At 34.3% G+C, this 24,487-nt stretch overlaps 1 protein-coding gene across 2 annotated transcripts in view; it reads left to right on the top strand.

Moving 5' to 3' along the window:
• The window catches only part of Tomosyn (syntaxin-binding protein tomosyn), a 735,273-nt gene that overhangs the window by 640,611 nt on the left and 70,175 nt on the right, over positions 1-24,487 (top strand). For both annotated transcript variants that reach the window (XM_085942075.1, XM_085942074.1), the window contains exons 5-6: positions 22,254-22,317; positions 24,139-24,346. In XM_085942075.1, coding sequence (XP_085798201.1) covers positions 22,254-22,317; positions 24,139-24,346 — 272 coding nt within the window. The remainder of the gene's footprint in view (positions 1-22,253; positions 22,318-24,138; positions 24,347-24,487) is intronic.

Raw genomic sequence — 24,487 nt, 5'->3', positions numbered from 1 at the left:
ACACCTGAAGGTTGTAACAAAATGTTTTACTGTAGTGGAATTGGTGGACATAAAATAGTATTTTATACGTTGTTACATTGAAAAATGGCTGTCTGTTTTAATATTTGATCACAATGTACATATGAGTATATTTAACGAATTTTTTTTTTAGTATTAAGTATATTTTTCTTGTATTTTGTCATCTATTGACTTGTGTTAAATATACTTGTAATACCAAGGCGAGTCGTTTTTAATGGCAAATAAATCTCAAAGCACAAAACGATTTCAATAAATGAGTTTATATACAAAAATTACATACTTATATCTAATAAAATTAAATATGTTGTGTCCTTGATATGATCGGAATATGAATTACGACAACAAGTAATTCCAAAATTTAAATTTAAAATAAGGTAATACCACAACAAAATTGTATAAGTAGATGTATTCAGGATTGCTATTGCCACACATATTAAGGTGAATACTCCATCTTCAGAGGCACCTAGCAGAAAAATACAAAACTTACAATTTTATACTTACATTTTTTTGATAATTTACATATTAAAGTGTTGTATAAATACGTATCTAAAAACATTAAGAAGACATATATTTGTTATTTAAAGTCAAGGATAAATATAAATTCAAAATTAACATAAAACACATTATTATTATGAATTAGTCAAAGATCTTTTCTACATTTATATACATTAGAGAAAACATAATAAATTAAATTTAAATACATAAGAAACATGATCACAAAATAATATGTAATAAAAAATGGTATCCTTTAACGAAATCACACTTTGTAAGTTTATCTTTGACTAAAATAAAGAATATTTTTATTTTTAATGTTTTCAGAAGCGTATTTCTTAAATAAAACACTTTAAAATGTAAATTATTACAAAAATATTTCAAATTGCAAACTCTGTATTTTCCGCTATGTGCCTCTGGTTGGTGGAATACTTACCTTTAGAGGGAGCGTCAGTCTACGTGTGCTGGTAGAATTCGAAAAATGCAATTTAATACATAACTGATTAATATCATTTTTATAATTCAAAGATAAACTTCTATTTCGTCTTCTTCTATACTGCCATAAAGTGTACTTTCGTTAAAAACTCATATTTTATTATTCTATACCTACCCGATAGAGAAAAAAATCTTAACCTAAAAAAACTCTAAAAGAAATGAAAATATAGTTAATATTAAATTCTACAGGTTTTTAAAAAAGGTTTGTCGATAGCTATTTCGGTTGTAACACCATTATCAAGTCTTTCTTGTAAAATGGAATTCTACCAAGTAAATGCTAACTCAATTAATAAACTCTAAAAGCTTTATAATATATTAATTCTCATTTCATGGGAATATACCTTCTGAATATTATAACAAATTATGTATTACCATGACTTATGTATGTTTAACAAATATATTATTTTTCCGACGATATTATGAAATGTAATATTTATTTAATTTGAAGGGAAAACTCTGAATATTATTTTGAGCACTACTCTGTGACTTTTCAAAGAACGCAGCGGACGCTTGTTCAGCAGATAATTTTCTTATTTCCTCGTTACCCAATCGCTCGCTTGTTTCGAACTTTTTGCCTATTTGGATTCCTTTGTTCTTGTTGGCAGTAAGTTTCGTCGACTAACATGATACCTCGACATAAGATACTTATTTTCTAAAGACCATTATTAATTTAATAAGTACACTTAACTGACTTTTCTTACAGTGCTAAAGAAGGTCAAATGAATACCCGTGATTTTAACAACTTACAAAATTACAGTCTTATTAAAAAAGTTTTTTTTTTATAAACTTTTAGGTACTTACAATCGGCATTCGCTTTAAAGTTTGGACGAAGCATAATATTTTCCCGACCATTTTCCTCATTCGCAATATTCATGTTTCCTGAAACTAATTCAAATATTAAATATAGTGCTTGCTATCTTGTCGTAGCCTTTTCTTTAAAACTAACACCAGTTTATTTACGCTAAATTCTTTCCTAGAGGTTTGTAAGGATTTGCTTGAGAGAATTGAAAATTTCAATTAAAATCGGCTGTTGAGCATTTATCGAAAATATATTTTAAATTTGATGATAACAAAAACACATGATCAATACAGTTTTCCCGTAGATCTGGCTCTAGATAGGCAATACCTATGTATTGCAGTTCGGTAGGCAATCTTTGACAGAATACGATACTAAGAGACTAGGAGTTGTCATATTAAATATTTAAATAAACCAAAGTGATATTTATCATTTGCGACTTGCCTCACACCCTTCAAATACAACTGGCCAGGTTGAGTTGGCATGCTATGTATGTTTTTATTAGTTAGTATTTTTGGATCTTGAATTATGGGGTTGATCAATTTCTACAATACAACCCCAACTCTGGCTAAAAGTTTGTTAAGTTACCTCCATATTATGGAAGTATTATACTGCATCTGGTTCGAAAGATTTACAGCTCTATATGTGTCTATTAATGATCACGTAATCGCGTCACGTGTTTACGATAACGTATCTATCAGCTGTTTTCGTATTTGTTTTTTTTTCGACATCCTTTCACCCATTTTAATAGCAAGCATATGTTTTTAACTGACATCACCCCATTTTAATCAAATGACACGCGCTTACATCTGCATGTAGCTGTCGACCGCATTTTATGTGTCGCATCGACACATGCATGCAAAACAGCCAAGTCAGCTGACGCGAGATATGCACCGGAAATTGTTTTTCCGCTAGGGGATATGGGTATGACGCCATTTTGCAAACGGGGCCCGCACGTGGCCAAGCTCTGGCGTTTATTTATATAATCGTATGCTTCGAATCAATTATATCAATGATGTCCATAAGGTTGCTTCCAAAATTAATTGGTATCGATCGTCATTGCCATTATAAAATGATAATTATTCTAACTATAATAACTCCAAAACTTCACTTCATTTTCACCTTTGTTTGAACTAATAGATTCTCTTTATAATTTATTGAAGATTTTATTTTAATGCAAATCATTTACTATTTAAGTATTTGATTTCAGAAATGAAGGCGTCTTGGTTTCCATTATGGTAAAATAGAATACTAAAAAAAACGAATAAAATTACAAGATAAAAAGAACGTTTTTAAATTTTCTGTTGAATCATATAAATTTGACTTGACTAGCTTAAACGATCAAAAAAATTTGTAGGTACTTGATAGAAATACTGAATAAATATACTTAAATGTCATTTTGAAACTTCATATTGATTATCATAGTAACGCACGTATATATTAATATTATTAATTTAGTTGCTAGGATCCACTTAGCAACCAATAATAGTTTTACTTTTTACGGATTTCTTCCGAAATAACTTTTCATACAAAACAGAATTAACTGAAAATGAATTCAATTCTACTTAAAGATAGCTAAAATGCATTGACATCGTGTTCTGATATATTCTAAAAGTTTCAAATGTCTAGCTAGTCGGGAAGTTAGTTAAAATTCGATTGCAAGATTTTTACCGGACAAATAAGAATACGAGCTAAGAAAAATGTTGTACCTAATAAGAAAATAAATGTTAACCTAGTTTTACATAATATTTTTAAACAAGAGAAAAAATACTAATGGAATATCTAAAATGGTTTACATAATATTTTTAAACGATATAAATAAAATACATTGTAATATAAGTATAATAAAATGCTTTACGCAATGAAATATTAATTTAACTTTTATTGTGTGCTCAGAAGTTTTAATCTACGCGGGAAAAGTGTTGAACGTACCCAACTTTTAGATTAAAGTTTCGCGGTTAAAAGTTGGATGCATTTCCGTATCCGTAACTCACCGCATATTTCTAGTTATCCCGCCGGGAATTCCACCACTTTGCAAATTGTAATTACTCACAGTCTCTGAACCAAATAATTTCACGCGAGATTATTATTATGAGGTATTCTACAAACGTTATAATGGAGCAAAATATACATAGCAGTGGCGAAGAATGGAGGTACGCTGGTATAATTCGACATAAATAGTGCACACTAAACTTTGTCATGTTTTGTTTTCATTGGACTAAGAATACAACTTTATTCGAACATGGTGCTGGTTAGTTTTTAAGATTTAAATAAACCCTGCCTAAACCATACTATAATAGTTTAGGTATGCTATGGGCGATTCGACAAAATAGTGCACACTTTTTGTTTTCGTTGAATTAAGAATACTTATCACAGACGGTGTCGGTTGGTTTTTTAAATTCATTAAACCCCGCCTATTCCAAACTATAATCGATAACAAAATTCTTCTGTCTATAAAATATCTAAAATGATGTATGGTTAATGGCATAATTTTAGATATTTTTTTAGATAAACGAATATTATTGACTAGTATCTACTATGGCTTGAATTAGACAGGGTTAAATTTCCTTTATTATGTTCACTATCAATTCATGGTGAAACTGCATTGCCAATGTTGTTTCTTTTTTCGTAGTCCAACTATCGCAATTTAATCACAATCAAACGATATTCCTTTTTCCCTTCCAGTCTATTAAAAATGAACCTTTTAGTTCAGTTTCTTTCATTAAAAAATCTAGCAATTCAAAAAACGCGTCTTTTATTATCGAAGCTAACAATCAATTTATGAAGAGATACATATATAACAAAGTTATAAGCAATGTCAAATTAATGAAATATTAACAAATATCAAGCTTTCCAAAACTACGAACAGCATATCTGAAACTACATTCATTTCCTGCGAAAAGTCACAATTTCTTCCAAAGTTTCGCATTCGTTTATCGTCGTACTTTTGCCAATATTCCTGTTGACCTTTCGAAGTACAGTATCGAACTCGAGAGTGAGTAGGTAATTTACAACAAAGTTTTCTCTGAGTATACGAAAATACCTCTATTTATAATATACATGTAGTGGCATCTGTTGGCGTCACTTCGATGGCAGCCTCATGCCAAATCACACATAAATCTAAAAATGTCGCAGATTGCCACAACCGACCGAGATAAACAAAACCAATTCCAATTTCATTATTTGTGCTTAGCTTGACAAAGCATTCGCTTCTACACAGTTCCAAACGAAATTATTTCTCACTCTTTAAGAAAACGTAGGGACGCATTTCTAAATTGTATTTATTTCTGATTATGTATTCAATAATTATTCTCTGTTTCACTCTATATCTGCTAAGTGCTAATCGTTGTAATAATTACTCACACTAATACATCCACGTGTAAACAGGCCGAATTAGTAATAAGCATAATATTCGGCAGTGGCGAAGGGTGGATGTAGGCTGTTAAGATCCGACATCAATAGTATCTACACAATAAACAATCAAACGTATTTGTTGTCATTGAACTAATACTACAGTTTAGTAGTGTTTGTTTGTTTATAAAATTAAATTAAGCCCGCCTAATCCAACTCATAGATAATAGTTAAAAAATATTCGTTTATCTATAAAATATCTAAATTTATGCCATTGACCATACATAATTTTAGATATTTTATAGACAGAAGAATTGTTTTATCGATTATGGTTTGGTTTAGGCGGGGTTTAATGAATTAAAAATAACTAACCAACACCATCTGTAACATGTATTCTTAATTTAACGAAAACATATAACTACGACTGGAAAAGTGTGTACTATTTTTATAGGAACGCCCATAGCATACCTAAACTATTATGGTTTAGTTTTGGCAGGGTTTAATTAAATTTTAAAAACTAACCAGTAGGTATCATCTGCGAATTGTATTCTTAGTTCAATGAAAACAAATAAGTACGACTGACAAAGCTTAGTGTGCACTATTTATGTCGAATTATAACAGCCTATCTCCACTCTTCGCCACTGGTATTCGGCCTGTTATCGCGTGTCCGTATCAGTGCAAGTAGCGAGTACTAATGATTAGTACTAAACCCGTGTAAACACGCCCTTACTCTTTTGCGTATACGTATTGTATTTATTTTCAATATTATGATTATATTAATATATGTGTGATATGTCAGTGTAACAGGGTAAAATTATAAAAAAAAATAGTAACAAAATCAATGCTACTAAATAACAAAATGAATGTGATACCAATAACATTCAACCATAATAAAGAAAATCGGTCTGGTATAACTATATTGTTATTTCTCTTTAACGGCCCACATGCTCGTCGTAGGTCAAAATTGAGTTTTTATTGTATTTTCAAACCATGATTCTGGACACTCCTTAAACATTGTAGATAATCTATTTATATAATTTTGAAGCCTTATTATCCTTTATAGTTATTTTAGTTCAAACACGCGCGTTAACATAATTTTACTCCCTACTTTAATTATAGTTTGTCAATTTATGGCTACGGCCGTATGTTGTAGCTTAACCACTGGGAAATGACAAAAGAAATGGCGTATTTCAAAAAAACACTACCTTATTCTTGGGTCAATAATTATTATAAAGCAATCATTATTCGTAGGATGTTTATCACACTTGAATGGTCAAAGACATAGCTTATAATGAGTATCTTTAGAATTATCTTCAAATGTGTTAATATTGCCGATTTTTGAATAATAAAATGCCTAATTCTTGTCAAATTCGGGATCACAGAGATTATCAATATAATTTTTAATCGTGAATATTTTACAAAAATTATCTCGTAATAAATTATACTAATGGTTTCATAAATGCGTTTAAAAATTAATTAATGTAAAAAATCTTAACACCACTGCACAGTTATGTACCGAAATATGACTATATTCTAAAACATTAGAGCGAGAGGTTTAAAAGAATACTATTTTATGTAACAAAAATACTTTATGCAGTCATCAAATGTTTAAAATAAATATGAGGGATAATAAGGCTTCAAAATTATACAACGTTTAAGGAGTGTCCAGGATCATGGTTTGAAAATACAATAAAAACTCAATTTTGACCTACGACGAGCATGTCCCCCCTTAAGGAAAGTATTTTTACGAAAATCCAAAATAATAAAAATAGGCGTGTATCGCAGACGTAAAAAATATATGGGTTGTTACCCTTTTCATTTGTTAGAAATAAAGCGCCAAACCTACATCATTTTTTATTCCGTTTGATAGACATGCTGTAAAACCACAATAATTTGAAAAAATAATCACATGTTAGAAAAATACTTGTATTTTGACATACAATCTTTTGATAGCAAGCGCGCCCACTGGGGAGGGTTCGGGTCCGGACCGACCTCCAGAACCGAAAAATATATCAAATTTTTACGTGAATCGAATAGTTTTTCTTCTTCCTCTTCTTCAGTAGATCATGACAGCATGATTTGGCTGTTGAATGACCTCCTCAACGGGGTGACACCTCTCCTCTCGGCATTATACGACAGCAAGGCTTGAGACTCACTCGTAAAATGGTGCAACCATCTGAGGCATCCAATGTTCTGACGCCGCATATCTAAAAGGCAAGACAACGCAGACGACACAAAGGGACACTAACGATCCTAATAATTAAGACCGTCAGGCCACGTGACCTGTACGTGCACGTGCATTCGGTAACCATTTGTGAATGTGACAGGTATCAATAACTTGTAGGTACCAGGTGTTCCATTACTAAACTCAAAGTGTGGAGTGTTTGAGTATGAGGAATGTACCCGATAAAGTGAATTAGTCTGTAATTTAAGCGACGAAAAACTTGATGACACAGTATGCACGGTAAATGCATAATTCAGTGGCACTTGCTATTTAAATTTTATAAACCCCGAAAAAATGTAAAAATATTTTTTTTCTGATATTTTTTCGAAACGGACTCCCCCTATACAATTGTTCTGTGTGCGCGTCTGTTTGGTACCATTCAAACGTTTTTATTCGATACACATTCATTTTGCTAGATATGTACAACATAACAGATTAATAAATATAAATGTAAAAGCCATCGCTATGGGCCAATGTTCTGAAGAAGGGTAGTAGTTTATGGGCTGACCGCCATAAAACACTAGTAAAAAAAACTGCGTCGATTGTCCCCCAAGATTGAAAGGACGTTACATTAACGTGACAAACTAAAATTCATATTATTAATTATTGAAAATAGCATATTCTTGTCTAAGTTTATCCGTTATTTTTCCACACTCGAGATATTTAGCCTTTTATACCACACCCAGTAAGGTAAGCCATTTCCCTGATATGGACGTAATTTTTGCGATTGAGTTACGACTCCATTTTTAATCAATATCTTTAGAAATGTTTACTTACCATCAAATAGCCATTGTTGAGGTAGTCCCGTAATAACGCCTTTCAAAACTTTTACCGGACTCATTCCGTTAAGGGTTGCGCCATCTTTTATATCTGTGATTAATTAATTAATACCTTTTATTGCCGTATCCCACAGCGAAACGCTGAAATTCACTCCCATCTTTTATGCATGTTTATTTTTCAGCAGACAGAGCGAACCGCTCGCTATAACATTATGAACAACCCTGAGGGGGACGATTGCCCCCCAAACCCATCCCCACTGGATCCCTTGGCCCCTTTTTATCCCCCGCTTGCCTTTCCACTCGGAGGCATTTCATTTATTTTATTAAATGCGCTTGGTCTGTCTGGTTGTTTTTTTCCTGTTTCGGTGTTATATTAACATTCTATCTCATATTTCTCAACCATTGAACTCTTTCTACATAATATAAGTACCTACTGATATTCCTCATATTTTGAATTGAGATCTTTCCCGCCTGATTTTAATGCGATATAATAAAATTGTAATATATCAATGGTAAACACCACCGAACAGATTAATAAATTCCGATAGGCTATAACCCAATGCGTGATTTTGACGTAATGTTTTGAATGTGTGAATGTCCTACGAAAATAAACGACACATTATAAAACGTTCACTAGTGTGAGTTGCAATTTAAAATACACCGACATTGAATGAACAGTGCATAAAACGAGAGCAGTTGTCAGAAGTAAATACAAACGTATTCTTAACACGTGTTTAAGTTTATCCCATATTCTTACACACTTAAATCGGTTACCTGTTTCTCCACACTCGTTATGCCGGGTCCACACTGGCAACATGTCGCCGGCAACCTCGTTAAATTTTACGATAATTATCATACTTAATCGTAAAATTTAACGAGGTTGCCGGCGACATGTTGCCAATGTGGACCCGGCATTAGGTATTTCAGTTCCCATTGTTTCTGAGTTCCCTGGTGTACACGTAACAATCAATAAAATACTTTTTGCGGTCGGTATCAACCGAAACCAATATATTGGCTACATCCAGACAATTTATTGGTTTTGACTGCCTAGATAAAAATTGACGAATGAGTATCTTTCCACAGTTTTATATTCAATGTCTGCAAATGTCAACTTGAATTTGAATTTAATTATAGATTCAATATCCAATCTTATGAATGTACCTAACTATTCAAGCTTAATCTGGTAATATCTGCTCATAAAATCGTGTATATAATTTACTAATTGAGTGAATCTGAAATTATAGTAGAATGTCAGAGTAGAAGTGTAAAGTTCTTTTCAAGTTCTGATCATTTATGTTACCTACTACAAAACAATAATGTAAACTTTACCTCATGAAACGTTCTTTATTTGAATAAAAATAATCATATTAAAATTCGAACTCTCATGTTTGAATTAGGAAGGGTCGATGTTTTATACACACACTTGTGTTACACCCGTCCTTTTTCCTATTATTTTTCCACTTTCCTTGTAGCCTGAAAGCATACGCCATATTGTCATACACCTACACACGTTTACACAATGTATTGCTCCTTGTGACAACATGTCCCTTTTTGAGCGGCTCTGTTTACCTGTCCCCTAGCAAAAAATGGGATAGAAAATCTTTTTTACATACACGCTAACTTATGGTTCATATTTATTTAAGGACCACTCATTCCGAGGACATTTCGAAAGATCCCGGCAATAATAAATCTATTTCTGATGTAAGATTTCATTTTCAATTTGCTTCTTCACACATTTGGATAAATGTAAATGTGATGTTTGTAATCAAATAATGTCGCCCGATTTGACTCGATTGTAAAGCAACTGCTTCGGGCTATGACTTAATTTAATACCTCTATGGCTACGACACAGCGCTGAAAGTTTCGCACCACGTTGACGCGGATACTAGATCATAATAATATGATAGATATAGAATGGATCTTTCAAAAAAATCATATATAATTCTATTTTTTACACGATTGCTATATGAAAACTATCTCGAAACCTTGCTTTTATAGTATTATAGCGCCTGTATAAGTGCATGGATTTTTTGCACCAATTGTGTGTATTTTAAACTATCGCAATAATAACTGTTTACACGTAAAAGTCCTGACTGTCTCACCAATATCATTCTTCAAGAGAAAGCGTGACGCGATGTTGTCATTTTATGGTAATATTTGACAGGTCGAGAAAATCGGTTAACCTCAAAATAAGTCTGCGCGGTGTAGCTCGTTTTTTACTGGCAGGTTCGCCACTATCGTTCTACTGCGCAGGCGCACAGTCCAATTGTCACATGAAAATTCAGAACCTCTGAACTTTTTTAATCTATGCTTGCAATTTGCATATGCATTTTTTATGGCCGCGATAATACGTATTGTCAGCAGTAAATACATGCACGTGTAAACGGGGTATAAGGTAATCATCATCATCAGCCTGAATCTATCCAATGCTGTATGAAGGCCTCTTCGCGTTCCGTTGCCACGTACTTCCGCAGACCTTTATCATTTCATCGATCTAGCGGCCTCTAGGTCTACCTTGCGGACGTTTTGTACCTCTTGGATACTACTGGATGACTAAATTTGTCCAACGATTGTCTGTTCTTCGAGCTAGGTATGTGTCCAGCCCATCTCCATTTGAGGCATTTAATGAACTCTATTACATCGCAAACCCTTGTCTGCTTCCTTATCTACTCATTCCTCTTTTTGTCCTTTCGCGTTATGCCCAGCATGCACCTCTCCATACCACGTTGTGCTACTCTAAGTTTTTGGATCTCTCTTTTACTTAGGTTCCATTTTTCACACGAATTATGTACATAATTATAATATCTATAATGTGGTTCCAAAGAGGACGAAACGTTGAATGTATCATATATCTAGTATGACAGAATATACATGATATTAAATACATCAAATAATCGTGATCAATGTTAAAACAATACATTTTTTTTATTCATTATAGTCTCAATCAAATGTCACAATGATTTTCATTATATAAACACTATTACGTAAGTAACTATGAATGACACAATATGCTGACAAAGCAAACCATTTACGTAAAGCGCTTGCATAATAATATGCACGCAGATTCCACATGCATCAAACACGTTTTCATAATCCACTGTCTATTTTCACCTCTGAAACTAGTACGAGATGAGTATTATAATTGAGGTAGGGGGTGGCTTCACGCCTCGCTGCACACGGCACCTGTGATTGATGATGTAATTACAGCCAGGTAGGCAACTGAATATTCCATACAAGCTCAAATCCAATCGTCGCCTCCTAGGCCATTCAGTTATACCGGCATCCCTGACACAGGCATCAAGCTATATTTCAGTCATAATATTCATTCGTTGTCTAAGTTAATAGATAATATTATTTACGACACAATATAGTATTTACCGTATGCCTCTTCTACTTCGTTTAGAATGTCTGTATCTTCCTTTTGATATTGTGTTTTGTTTGATAGAAGAGACATTGGTTGTTTGTTATCGTACATTATTAATACAATTTATTCCACTGTATTTTATGTTTACATGTTTCATGATAACAGTTTATTCATTCACTAGTAATATGGCAACAGGTTGACAGAGACAGAAGATTTCTTTTTTATTTTACCTTATTTGCATTTCGGGTTACCTTGCTTGAAGGGAAGATTTTTAAAAACATCTACATAATAGTATCTCGAATCTTTCTATTCGCCGATGATAGAAATCGCATGAAATGCCGTCGTCAAATATTAATTTTGAAACAATTGTACGTATTTCTGCAAACAAGATCCAACCCTCGCGTGTAACATGTTGAGAAAATTCAATATTTGAGGGATGATTGATTTAAAAAATATGATTTGTGATTATTTAATTTAAACATCTAGTGGGATACTTTAATAAAATCAAATAATCACATCATTTTAAGTCAATATTAACTCAAATATTGTATGAGGGTTGGATCTTGTTTGCAGAAATACGTCCAATTGAGGTTTATAATAAAGACGATTATGGCATTTTTACACATTGTGAGATTACAATATTCGCCTGCAGTTACTGTTTTTTTTAATATATCTGACATAAAGCACGAAATATTTCTTTTCGAATTTGTTTGTCACTCATAAAAATGATACAATACTGTCCCAAACAACTCGACGGATGCAATATTTATTTCTCTTTGATAACCAACAAACCTTTCTGTGTAAGCTGTAGAGGTGAGTTGGAAATACTGTCACCAGTTTGTGTACTCAAGTTTCGGATGAAACTACCCATACTCAGTATGTGTGGCCCAATAAACTTATTCCAAAAAACTTGTGATGATATCATCGCGAGTCGCTGTTCTGTGCACTCGCCAATTGATAGACTTTCAACACTATTGACATTAAATGCGCGCGAACGAGATAGCACTTGAATATAGGTATATTTTAATTTATTAGTCTATTGTGTTCGAGTGTATGAATAATAGGTCATAATTTTTTTGTGTCGCAGCACAGTGGTGAGATGACGCACAGGTTTAGGCTTATTATATGACCGCTCAAAACATGTTTAAAGTTAAAAAAAAAAAAAAACAATGTTATTCATTTTTGTTAATGAAAATCATAAATTTCATTCGACAAGCGGAGCTCAGCGTATTTTTAGCGTATTTTAGTTCCCTGAGCCGATACGTATTTCAAATACTAATATGGAGTTGGTTTTAATTTCTGTTGAGTATGAAACTTTGTCGCATACGCACGCCAAACGCTATATTATATAGTATTCCAAATACTAGTAAGTATTTTGAAACAAGTTTCTATACTAAGTGTTTTTTTTTATACTGGTCCTAAGTATACTTAGTCTTCAAAATCGACTAGTTTTCCCATCTTTAGTAAGCTGTCTCTTTCCTTCGAGCTTATTCAGGAAGCGCGTGTCTCACCAAAGTACCAAATCTGTGCTGAGCCCATATAACGCGAATCATAAAGCGTGAGTGCGAGTAGAAAGACCAACAACTCAATCATGACACACGGCTCCTTTGAGACTTAATAGGTCGCGATATACTGGCAAGATATATTCTTGGCAGTGTACAGGATAGGTGACGTAATACATTTTTGAATCGGCATAAATACGTCGCCTTGACCTCGAGCGCTCGCATTTTGCGCGTGAGAGATGATACGCCGCGAGTGCATGTGGACGGTTCAATAACGTCACGTGTACCTGGAATGCGTGCAAGTCGTTACGTGCGAGCCATATCGTACCATCAGGGCAAGCTCTACAGAGTGGTCGTAAAGGCGATTTTTAGATGCACTTTGATTTGATGAAACTTACGTTTTTATCAAAATTTGTTTGACCAAAAATTATTGTAATCGAAATTCAATGAGGTTGCCAGCAACTTGTTGCCAGTGTGGACACTGCGTAATATTGACAGTGTCGTGCAAATTTTATTGTCCTACTATTTTTTTAAGCAAATATGACAAGTGTTTACACAGTTTATGCATAAATGTACATACATATTTATAATAATATTATTATTTTCAATTTTATTGATAGTCGCTAACAAATCTGGAGAACTCACCGCTTTATCAGTAACGATACTTTAAACTACTTAAAATACAATACTTTAAATTAAACATCAAAATACTATAGATCTACCATCATACATTGGTATTTCAGCGAGGGCGCTAGTATGACATTGAGAATATTACCATAACTAACAAAAAAATGGTAATTTATAATTTTTTATTGGTAGTAGATTTCTGTACAAATATTATGCAATCCATAATTCGAGAAACATGTTGTAAAATTAAATGGCATTTGTAACAAATTTATCCTCGATAGACAATTTTAGTTTCAAATTCGACCGGCTGCCAACTTACGATGGTAGATCTTTACCTATATTCCAAGACTCACTGTAATAATACGATTTTTAAATTTCGATCGTTACATTAGTTATTGCTCATATTCCAATTACAAAATGTTAAACTGTTTGCAGAAAATGACGATTATTGCATTTGAATATAATCAACAACTAGCACTACCATCGTAACTCGCGATTAAGGAGCCCGGCTTATCTATTGACTATTCTTATAGCAGGTTATTATAATAGTATAGTGTAACGTCATCAATTAAGATTGTACCAGTGGCGGAACTACGTGATACATGACCCCGTAGTCTAAGGGGGCAGTACCATTGTTGCTACATTTGGATCATTAGGCAATGTGGTGATCATTGACCATTCAATTAACTTAATTGGTATCTTGCTCTGAATCAAACGCGATACTTGAATTTTCCAGACGTGGGATTCCAACTCGCTACCCTAAATTTGAGTAACCGCGCATACACTGCGTACGAACAGTGACACCTAAATGCGCCAGCTATATACTAAAATAAATATTATATATATATATATTTATATGACGGTGTTTATTTAATTTTACAAGAAGATAAACACGAAGCACTAATGAGAAGAATGTCAAAGAGTTTTCGATATTTTTTTATTTGTTTACATAGATTATAGTATAATAACTGCCGTGTTTATTTTGGAGGCGATAAAATTGCGACGTAACAAAAAAATAAATCGATTAAATAATACAGACAAGACGTTATATCTCACCAAACATTAGCAACAAGTTAGCTTTATTCGAGATGTTTTTCTTTCGCTCTGGCTACATTTCAGATTTTCATAAACGTCGCGCTTTTTCTTCAGCCATAAACAAAAAAAAAAGAATAAACGTAGCGGTCTCTCTCTCTCGCGCTCAAACTGAAACGCTCTGAAACGACACTCGATTCGAGTGCCGAGCGAAAGGGCACGATCGCTCGTTTTGCCGGCAATTTCACGAGAGTTATATGTATTCAAAATAATTGACAGCTCGAAAGTGATGTAAATTTTTCCAATATTATTAAACTTCTCCATTAAATTTGTATCTTATTGACACTCAAAATGGACTGCTCTTGATTCGTTCTCTTTTTAAAATATTTTGCCAATTCCATTTTCAAACGCACTCGTAATGCCCCTCTGTCTCTGCTCACTTAATCGGCCGTTTTATAATACGTTTTTTTGACAGAATGATCAGCATTTTATTTATTTTGTATTTCAAATAATAAGACATTGAAACAATCTGTCCAGATTGGATAGCTTTTGACAAAAGCGGTTTTATTACTTAATCAACAGATATATTATTTTTAAAGTAATATTATTTGAAAACACATAGCTTGAAACAGACTCAGAACATACATAATATTTTTTTTAGAAAACTAATACTTAGACCGAGTGGGATTCAAACACATACCCGTAATTAATATATTATCAACGTCATAGATGAGAGCATTTTCTTTTCATACTCTTCCAGTGTCGACTAAATATGATATAATATAACGTTGTGATTTATTTTTGAAAAATTCTGAATATAATATAAACGTCACAACTATAATATTATATATGAGGGTGGAAGTAGTCCGCAGACAGTGCAATGTGTAGATAGCAGTTAAAACCTAAAAATTACAACATTTTAATAATTCAATATTTTAATAATCAGCAAAACACTGCCGTGCGAACGGACATATGATCGCCTCCCGCCGGCTGAAGAAATGCTTACGTGCCGGGTGTCAGTTGTCGCATCACAGGAATGAACGAGTAAACAGTGCATTCCTGTCATTGTGTCGTGTGAAATCCATTGTTGGATTGATAACGTTTGTACCTTAATCAAATTTCGCAGACAAAATCCCAGGAATCAATCCGCAGTGTGGGAACAAAAACAATAAATTTACCCACGCTGTGGATAGCATTTTCTTTGTCTACTTTCAATATAAAAACAGACGTGGCAATCCATCAAGAGATCAGTACCTTAAATTCGTTCGTCTTAATCACACGCTTCTCGCTTCAACGTTAAAATAATTTGTATTACAAACACTATCGTCGTAAATCTAGTTTATAAACTTCATATTGTACAAGCTGTAAATTGAATTTGTAATTTGTGTTAAGGGATAATAAATTTGGGGAATTACTTTTATACACATCAAAACCTTCTGATTCTATTCATCACCTACCCCTCATCACACCATCCCTTGCCTCATATATATCCCATTTCATATACAGTCTTCATTGATAGAATGAACAAACAATAATCTGCATCTATGACGCTGACGTATTAACGATGTGTTTGCCATTATTTTACATTTAAAATGTCACAATCACAATCGCGTGCGTCAAATAAATTAGTCAACAAACTGAAAAGTTATTTTATTTAATTTTGTATTCATTCTTAATGCCAGAAGTATGTTATTAATAATTTAAATCAGTAAATACAAAGAAACTTTGAACACTTCAGATAGCCTTATTAGGAATTATTCGTACGAAAGTAACTTGCTTCCGTAGCTAATAGGTTAGTAGCGTTCGCCCTGAAAGTGAAAGATGTGTTTTCTAATCCCATCCGATCGACAACAAAAAAACTAGGATTTTACGAATATAATTATAAGAATGTGTACCTACATTTATGTTATATTTTCAAAATTATATTTTTTTTTCAATTTAATAGTCATTTGACTGTAACTGCGTTTGATCATTATTTTACAAAATACTAAAAGTTTACATATTGGATTAGGTAAAATATTGACAAAATCCGTGGCGGGACCAACATGGCGCCCTCTAGGAATTGATGCCATTAATAAAACTTTGTTTTGGGATGAGTCGAGTGCCTTTTTTGTCTGGCGAATATCGTTTTCTATGCATAAATTATTTGCGGAGCCTTGGGTATTGTATAGTCTGAAACGTTTACAATCGAAGTTTGTAAATCTATTAATATCCTAAATATAAAATTCATGAAAAATCGCATTTTGCGATGTACCTACAAGTGAATATTTTTCGGCTATGTTTTCAAATAAAAATTGATAGTAGGTATGGGGCATATATTTTTGTAATTGTGTTAATTTTTACTTGGATTGAGTTCTGTCTGTTTTAAAGTCAATACCTACCAGTGGCGAAGGGTGGAGGTAGGCTTGTTAAGATTCGACATAAACAATGCACACTAAATTTTGTCAGTCGTATGTATTTTGTTTTCATTGAATTAAAATTACAAATTTCAGATAGTATTGGTTAGTTTTTGAAATTCGATTAAACCTTGCGTAAACCAAGTCGTAATAGATTATAGTCAAAAAATATTCGTCTTTCTATGAAATATCTAAATCATTTTAGATATTTTGTAGATATAAGAATATTTTGTATCTATTATGGGTTTGTTTAAGAAGGGCTTAATAAATTTTAAAACACTAATCAACACCATCTGTAATATATATTCTTAATTCAACGAAAACAAATAATTATGAAAAGGTGTGCCTTATTATGGTTTGGTTTAGGTAGGATTTAATTGATTTTTAAAACTAACCAGCGCCATCTGCAAATTGTATTCTTAGTTAAATGAAAACAAATAAGTATGTCTGACAAAGTTTTATGTAAACTATTTATGTCGGATCTTAACAGCCTATATCCACCCTTCGCCAAAGAATTTATTTTGGTATTTACGCCATTATCAATGAACAATATGTTTTAGTTGTAGTATTATTAATTAATACTGTATAGATGCACGTATGTGATGTGTTAATAAGGTTTACCATTTAAGTATGAATGTCTTGTATTAGTAATGAATTAACGATTATATTGAATGTTAAATTAATCTGTTTGTGGAATATCTCACTACCTTTGACAGGTTTAAAATTAGGCAGATTGGTAGATACCTACGTCATACGGAGAGTAAAGTTCATCTGAGAATGTATTATATTGCTGGCTTTGTATCATATATCCATTGGTTGTCAAACTTAAGTACCTACTTCTGATTTAGTACCTACATAGATCAGTATCTCTTGAAAGTGTGATCAGATGGTTTGATTGTATTATACAACTAGCTGACCCGGCGAACTTCGTACCGCCTCAGAATCAATAATCTTGTGTTAACTTATTAGCTGAATTAAATTCATTTTTTTATTAAGTTAAAATGAATATTCAAAATGAATTAAGTTCAATAAATGTGCAAAAATCAAACCAAAATGAAATGGATTACATAGTTTTGGTTGGTTCAGATTTCGAAGCATGATGACTACCGAGCCAATTTTCAGTTGTAAATTGTGCGGTGGCAAGCCAGGAAGATCCAATGAGTTTAAAAATTCAGTTGGCTAGTTGGTTGCTTCGTCTTCGTTTGTTAGTGCAAGAACGTAGTGGTCGCGCGGGGGTGGCGCGTCGGCATCTTGCGAAACTCAAACGTATAACCGTGTGTAAAATGTTCTTAGACAGTGTCTTTTTTCGGGCATAATACACATGGCTATACGTTTGAGTTTCGCAAGACGCCGCCGCACCACGCCCGCCAAATTACTACGGCCGAGCACTTACACAGTTGATAGATTTGAAGGAATGCAGTAGACCAAAGATTTGATTTTGAATTGTGAAGTTTAAGTGATCCACATCTTTGTTCTTTGCCGCAAGAATTGCTCGTTCACTCAACCAATTGTTGACACGAAATTGCAAAAATTCAGCGGAAACGAAATCAATCCGTTTGATTCGTCGACAGGAACACGGCCGTTACCGATAGTCAGAAATTGCTTAGAGAAATCTTCGGCAGATGGATCGTTTAGCAATGTAACTCGCATGTTTGTCGTCAGCTGAAGGTTCTTCACATAGCGCCACAGAGTCAATGATTTGAGGCAAGCATTTATTTTATCGGCAGCGGTCGATTTTGGAATGACTGGTAGTGTTTGGCAGAAATCGCCAGATAGTAGAATCATTGCGCCTCCAAAATATCTCTCACAATGCGCGTTTGTGCGCCATTCTAAATTCATCCCAGGTGATGATTTTACTTGCTACCAAAACTGTGGCCATTGCTGAATGTTTCGCAATATTGCACATCGGTTTTTCAGTCGTTTGAAGGTTTAACGGCAATTTCAACGCTGAATGAGCCGTTCGGCATCCTTTTAGCAACGTGACCTCTATCCCGGAAGAAGCAACTGCTACAGCAATTTCGGATCTCGTACGAACAGTGGCCAAAATCAATGACATGAGGAATGTCTTCCCAGTTCCACTGGGCGCATCGAGGAAAAATAAGCCACCATTTCCATCATCAATTGCCTTCATTAACGTATCGTGCACTACCTTCTGTTGGGGGTTCAACATTAGTACATTCGTTCAAACTAATTAGTTCAATGCATCTCTATCATTTTCACGTTCACGTTCCAATTCTAGATTGAAAGCGTAATTCACTCCACGATGTGGCATTGGCATTCCTAACTTGACTAACAAACTGCCGCACATGAGGTAACACATGTCTTCGATCAAAAGGAAAACCTGGTTATGTATCTCCTTATTCACCTCGAGATCAGGATTCCCTGAAATGACACGAATTCGATGTAAAATGTCTTCTGACATGTCATCCTTGTAGTTTTTCTACAGTTCAGGTGGATTCGATGGGAAGCATGTCGAAATAATGATAGCAAATAATGTTCGTATCTGACTTGGAGATGCAGAAACAAATGCTTTAGCGATTGTCATGTCCCAATGAGTATCATTTTCAAGCAAATTGAGCTTTTGACATTCAGCACGAAATGTTGGGCACACTACACCATTGACAGTTCAAAGTAATTCAAATGATGTCGGCCCACGAACATTTACCAGCAACAACCGCAAGTAGAATCATTCGCCATTCTTCGGATGAACTGTGTAAATGCGACCAAGAGCATCAGTAGAATGCACATCCGGATGATCAGGAACCGCATCGCCTTGCTTCCGACGTTGAAATTTCTTCGATGAAGCATTCCAAGTGTAATAACGTGGCATCTTAGAGTAGAAAAACGTTCGTGCAAATGGATCACTTTGGCAAATCGAAAATAAACTGGTCAATGTTGGCGCTGGAGATATTTCAGCACGTTGAGCAACATTCGATGCGTTAAAATAAACTTGTTGACCATTTTCCAGATGCACCGCCAATGTACAGCAGTGGGATGACGTTCATGAATGGGAAATGAGAGAATACGCCAAATTGCTTCATTAGCTCACATATCGACCAACTTGATAGTGCGTGATTTCATCGTTGGTATTGGGAGTTTGAACGCCAAAAACTACAATATCGCTGCCTTAGCTGACATATTTGCAGATGTATTTGATGGATTTCACTGAATTGCAAAACTCCACGTTGCAATGCGCCTTGAATGTTTTGGAAAAAAGTGGCGAATACGGAACAATCCAAGTGTTGTCGACCACGATATCGTTTCACTTCATTTTCGTTGTGATAGTTCTACCGTTATCATTGGGTGATCGACGCCGTTACAGTGGATAACCATCATTGGCAGTGATAGTCTCCGCCGTTAAACTTCATGGATAACGCTTGGAACACTTGCCGTCGACCATGCACGCTGATTGGGGGGGGGGTTGATGGCGCTACACTGTCCATGAATCATTTAAGTAATTACAACATCATGCAGGTCTGGATCGGTTTCGGGATCAGGAATCTCGGCACATATGATGTCATCTTTTTGGTCTGGTCGAATTCTTTCGACTAACCAAATAAGAATGTGTGCATGCGGCAAGCTTCGTTTTTGTCATTCAATCGAATACATCCAGCATCGAGTTTCCCAAAGACGCGATGCTTAACAATGTAGTTCATCAGCGACAGGATTTTTTGTTTGAAGACACGTGCCGATCACTTGATGTTTGTCCGGGGAGTAGCAGTTGAACAATTTCTATTCATTTCGGATTTCATGTAAAGGTGATGAATAGATCTGGACGACCGTAATAACGAACATATTTCATTGCATCTTGCGTGGCATCGCCGATAGAATAGTCAATCGACCAACATAAGCTGCATCTCCTACGGTGCTGATTGCATCGCGTAAATGAATATACTCCTTCGATCGCAGTTTAGCTTGGTTCAACCGAATGAAAGTGAGGCGCTCCGTCTCGATTTTAAGCAATCGACGAAATTGCAGCAAATAGCTGTCAGCATTTTGACGAATCATCAAATGATAAACACTGGAAAATTAATCACATAATTCAAAATTACATAATGAAGCAGTTATCGATGCACACACAATCACAAATTTGATAACCTCACAAAGTGAACATCTTCGAAGGCAACTTACCGTTTGAAAATCACGATCGAAATAGCTATTTGCGCACCTAGCTGGTAATCGGCTCGATTATTCACGTAGATCGATTGTCGAATGAAGTTCGAAGGATGGATTTTGAAATTGGTAGGTAAATAATGAGCAATACCAGCAATGAGATCATGTAATTTTATCCTTGGCTTTATTTTTGGACGCTGTCGAAGAAGTAAAAAAGATTCAGGCAGGACAACTTCCTCCAAAATTCACCGGAGTATACAACAAAGTCTTTCGGGATTATATGAGGCTGAACTTAATCAACTGTCAAAGGATAGATAATGCACACAACGTCTTTCATTTGTTTCTTGTTTATTCTTTCTGTCATGTATCGTTGTATATGGATTAAAATTTTTCGTGATTTTCTTTTATTTTCGAATGCGCGAGGTCATTTTTCAAAATGTCAAAATGTATGAGAAAATGAATTGTCTTGATAATGTATTTTTTCCGTGATTTATCCGATATTTTAATAGTTATTCTGCTATTCCGGGCGGAGACAAATCTAACAAATCAAAGATCATAAAAATCGGTCCAGCCGTTCTCGACTTATAAATGGTGTAACTAACCCGACTTTGTTTTATATATATAGATATAATTATACCGATTTATTCAAAGACTTTTCAATAGAATGTGTCATATACGCATTTGTTAATAGGAATTTTGAAACAGTTCGATTTTTGAATAGAACCTGGTTAATTATACTTATATTCAGGGAACTTAGAAATAATGAAAACTGAAATACCTAACAGGTAAGGAGTAGCAGGTAACCGATCTCGAGTAAGAAATAATCTGGGATAAACTTAAACACATGTCAAGAATACGTCATACTATGTCGAATACTGACAACTACTGCTCCCAGTTTGTACGTGCATAATATGTGTTTCATTTTCGTAGGACACTCATACATTCAAAAAACTCCATCAAAATGTAGTGTATTGAATAAAACCTATCGGAATAATTCTATTTATTATCTGTTCTGTGCTTATATTACATTATTCTCAAAACCTTCTTTTTCTCTTTTGTTTCAGTGTAAGACCAACACACCCGGGTTCCGTGGTACAGATCATTGATAATCCCCTAGACGCCAGTAAAGTAAGTTTTACTATTTGTATACCTAATTAATTATTTATTAAATGGTGAATTGAGCATTTAAATGATTCAATTCAATTAATTTCAATTCAATTAATTTATTTTACATATTGTGGACATTACAAATTATAAGTTTAAGACGTTCACAACATGACATTTAGAAACAACGAAATATTATTAAAACAATATTAGGTACATAACAAAAGAGATAGATCAGTATTAAGTTATTCTACGTTATAAATGTGTAAATACTAAGCAGACCCTATTTTAATAATTTATAAAATAACGTCCACCTATACTCATCCTCACGTAGATGGAATATATCAACATCCGAAGCGATTTGGTTGAACAGAGTTATTGCCCTCCCAATTGGCATCACCAATGGCAGATTAGTTCTGCTCCTCGGGAGAACAAACAACTGATGCTCCCGATTTCTAAGATAGTTATCAGGGACACACAAGTCAATACTACCAAGAATGGCAGAGTTCTCATTCACACCACGTATAAGTCGAAAAAAATACGTGGCCAAATATTGATATCTTCTAGCACTTAAACTACAGTATGTAAGCATACCTAAGAGAAAGTCAGTTGGATAAAGCCACGGATAGTATCCATATAACCTCAAATAAAGAAGTCTCAAAAATTTCTTTTGAACTCGCTCCACCATAAGGTCATATTTCAACCGATGCGGGGCCCAAACAATCGACCCACTCTCAAGCCGGCTTCTCACTAAGGAATTATAAAGAATTTTTAATACAGTAACATCTGAAAAGACCCGGGAAGTACGCAAGACGAAGCCCAACATTTGTAGCGCCTTTTTACAAATGATAGCAATATGACCACTAAATGACAGCCTACTGTCAAACGTAATGCCATGATTCCTTACTGATGCTGTAAGGCATATGTCCCTATGTGCTTGCCAAATTGAATCCTCGACTACTTCCTGGCATGACACTATGATTTATTGTATATACAGTGTGTATGTCATATTAATATGTAGACAAATGCAAGGAATGCTCATTAAGTATCAAGTTACGGAGGTGACCAGTTGGAGGAACCACGACCGTTTCCCGGCCTGGCACCATGACTTTTCTTGTGTATTATCGTATCAAGTAGACGAAATTCGATCACAGCATCCGGTCTATTTATTCATATTCTAAATAGTGATAAGTTGTCAGCTTCGAGATAGGAATACAGTGTTCAAATTTATTTACTTTGACATAACTTAGTAAACTTTACAAATTATAAATTATAAACATTCATAATATTACACGAAAGAAAAACATAGAAATGTGTAACAGTATTAATAATATTTATACAAAAACAGAGTACATAAGTAATTCAAAGAATAAATAGAAACAATGTCTACCCAAACTATATTAATAGCCAAAGCGATTTGGTTAAACACAGTTATTGGCCTTCCAGAGAAAAACAACAACCTATGCCATCTATTTCTAATATAGTTATTAAGGACACATGTGGCAATACTACCAAGAATATCAGAATTCTCTTTAACACCACGTTATAAGTCGGAAAAAGTACGTAGCCAAATATATATAATATCTTCTAACGTGTCGACTACAGTATGTAAACATACTATTTATACAGCCTCAACTAAAATAGTCTCAAAAGTTTGTTTAACCCTCTCCACCATACTTCAACTGATGCGGGGCCCAAACAGTAAACCCACTCTCTGTCATTTACCCAATCCAAAGTATTAAAATAATATTAGTCTGTTTCGATTAGTTTTACAAAATCTACAATTGCAGTTCCTTTCCTCAATCAATGACGACATATTATAGATTCTTAACATTTTTTATCCAGCTCCTGATCGCTTTCGAAAGCGGCCAGATGGCGGTTTGGGACCTCCGCACCAAGTCCGCGGAGTTTCGCTGCATCGCTTCGGAGAACCTGCGATGCGTGGCGTGGCACCACGAGGGCAAGCAATTCATGTCCTGTCACACGGACGGCTCACTCGCCACCTGGGCCATGCGACAGCCGCCGAAACCGCTCACCATCTCCTATCCTCATGGTATGTGTTTTTTTTTTATATATTCACTATTTTTTACGTTTCTGTATATGTACTGATACCTTCCCTAGCTGGATACTGAGAGAGGATGCGAGGAAGCCTTTTATTGTGGGTTATGAGTGAGGGAGGCTTTGGGGGACATGA

The sequence above is a fragment of the Rhyacophila brunnea genome, unplaced genomic scaffold (assembly GCF_057557595.1).
Source record: "Rhyacophila brunnea isolate RB1 unplaced genomic scaffold, BYU_Rbru_1.0 scaffold_14, whole genome shotgun sequence".
In the NCBI taxonomy this organism is placed as follows: domain Eukaryota; kingdom Metazoa; phylum Arthropoda; class Insecta; order Trichoptera; family Rhyacophilidae; genus Rhyacophila; species Rhyacophila brunnea.
The sequence above is the reverse complement of the archived record's forward strand: the minus strand, read 5'-3'. Positions and strand labels throughout refer to the sequence as shown.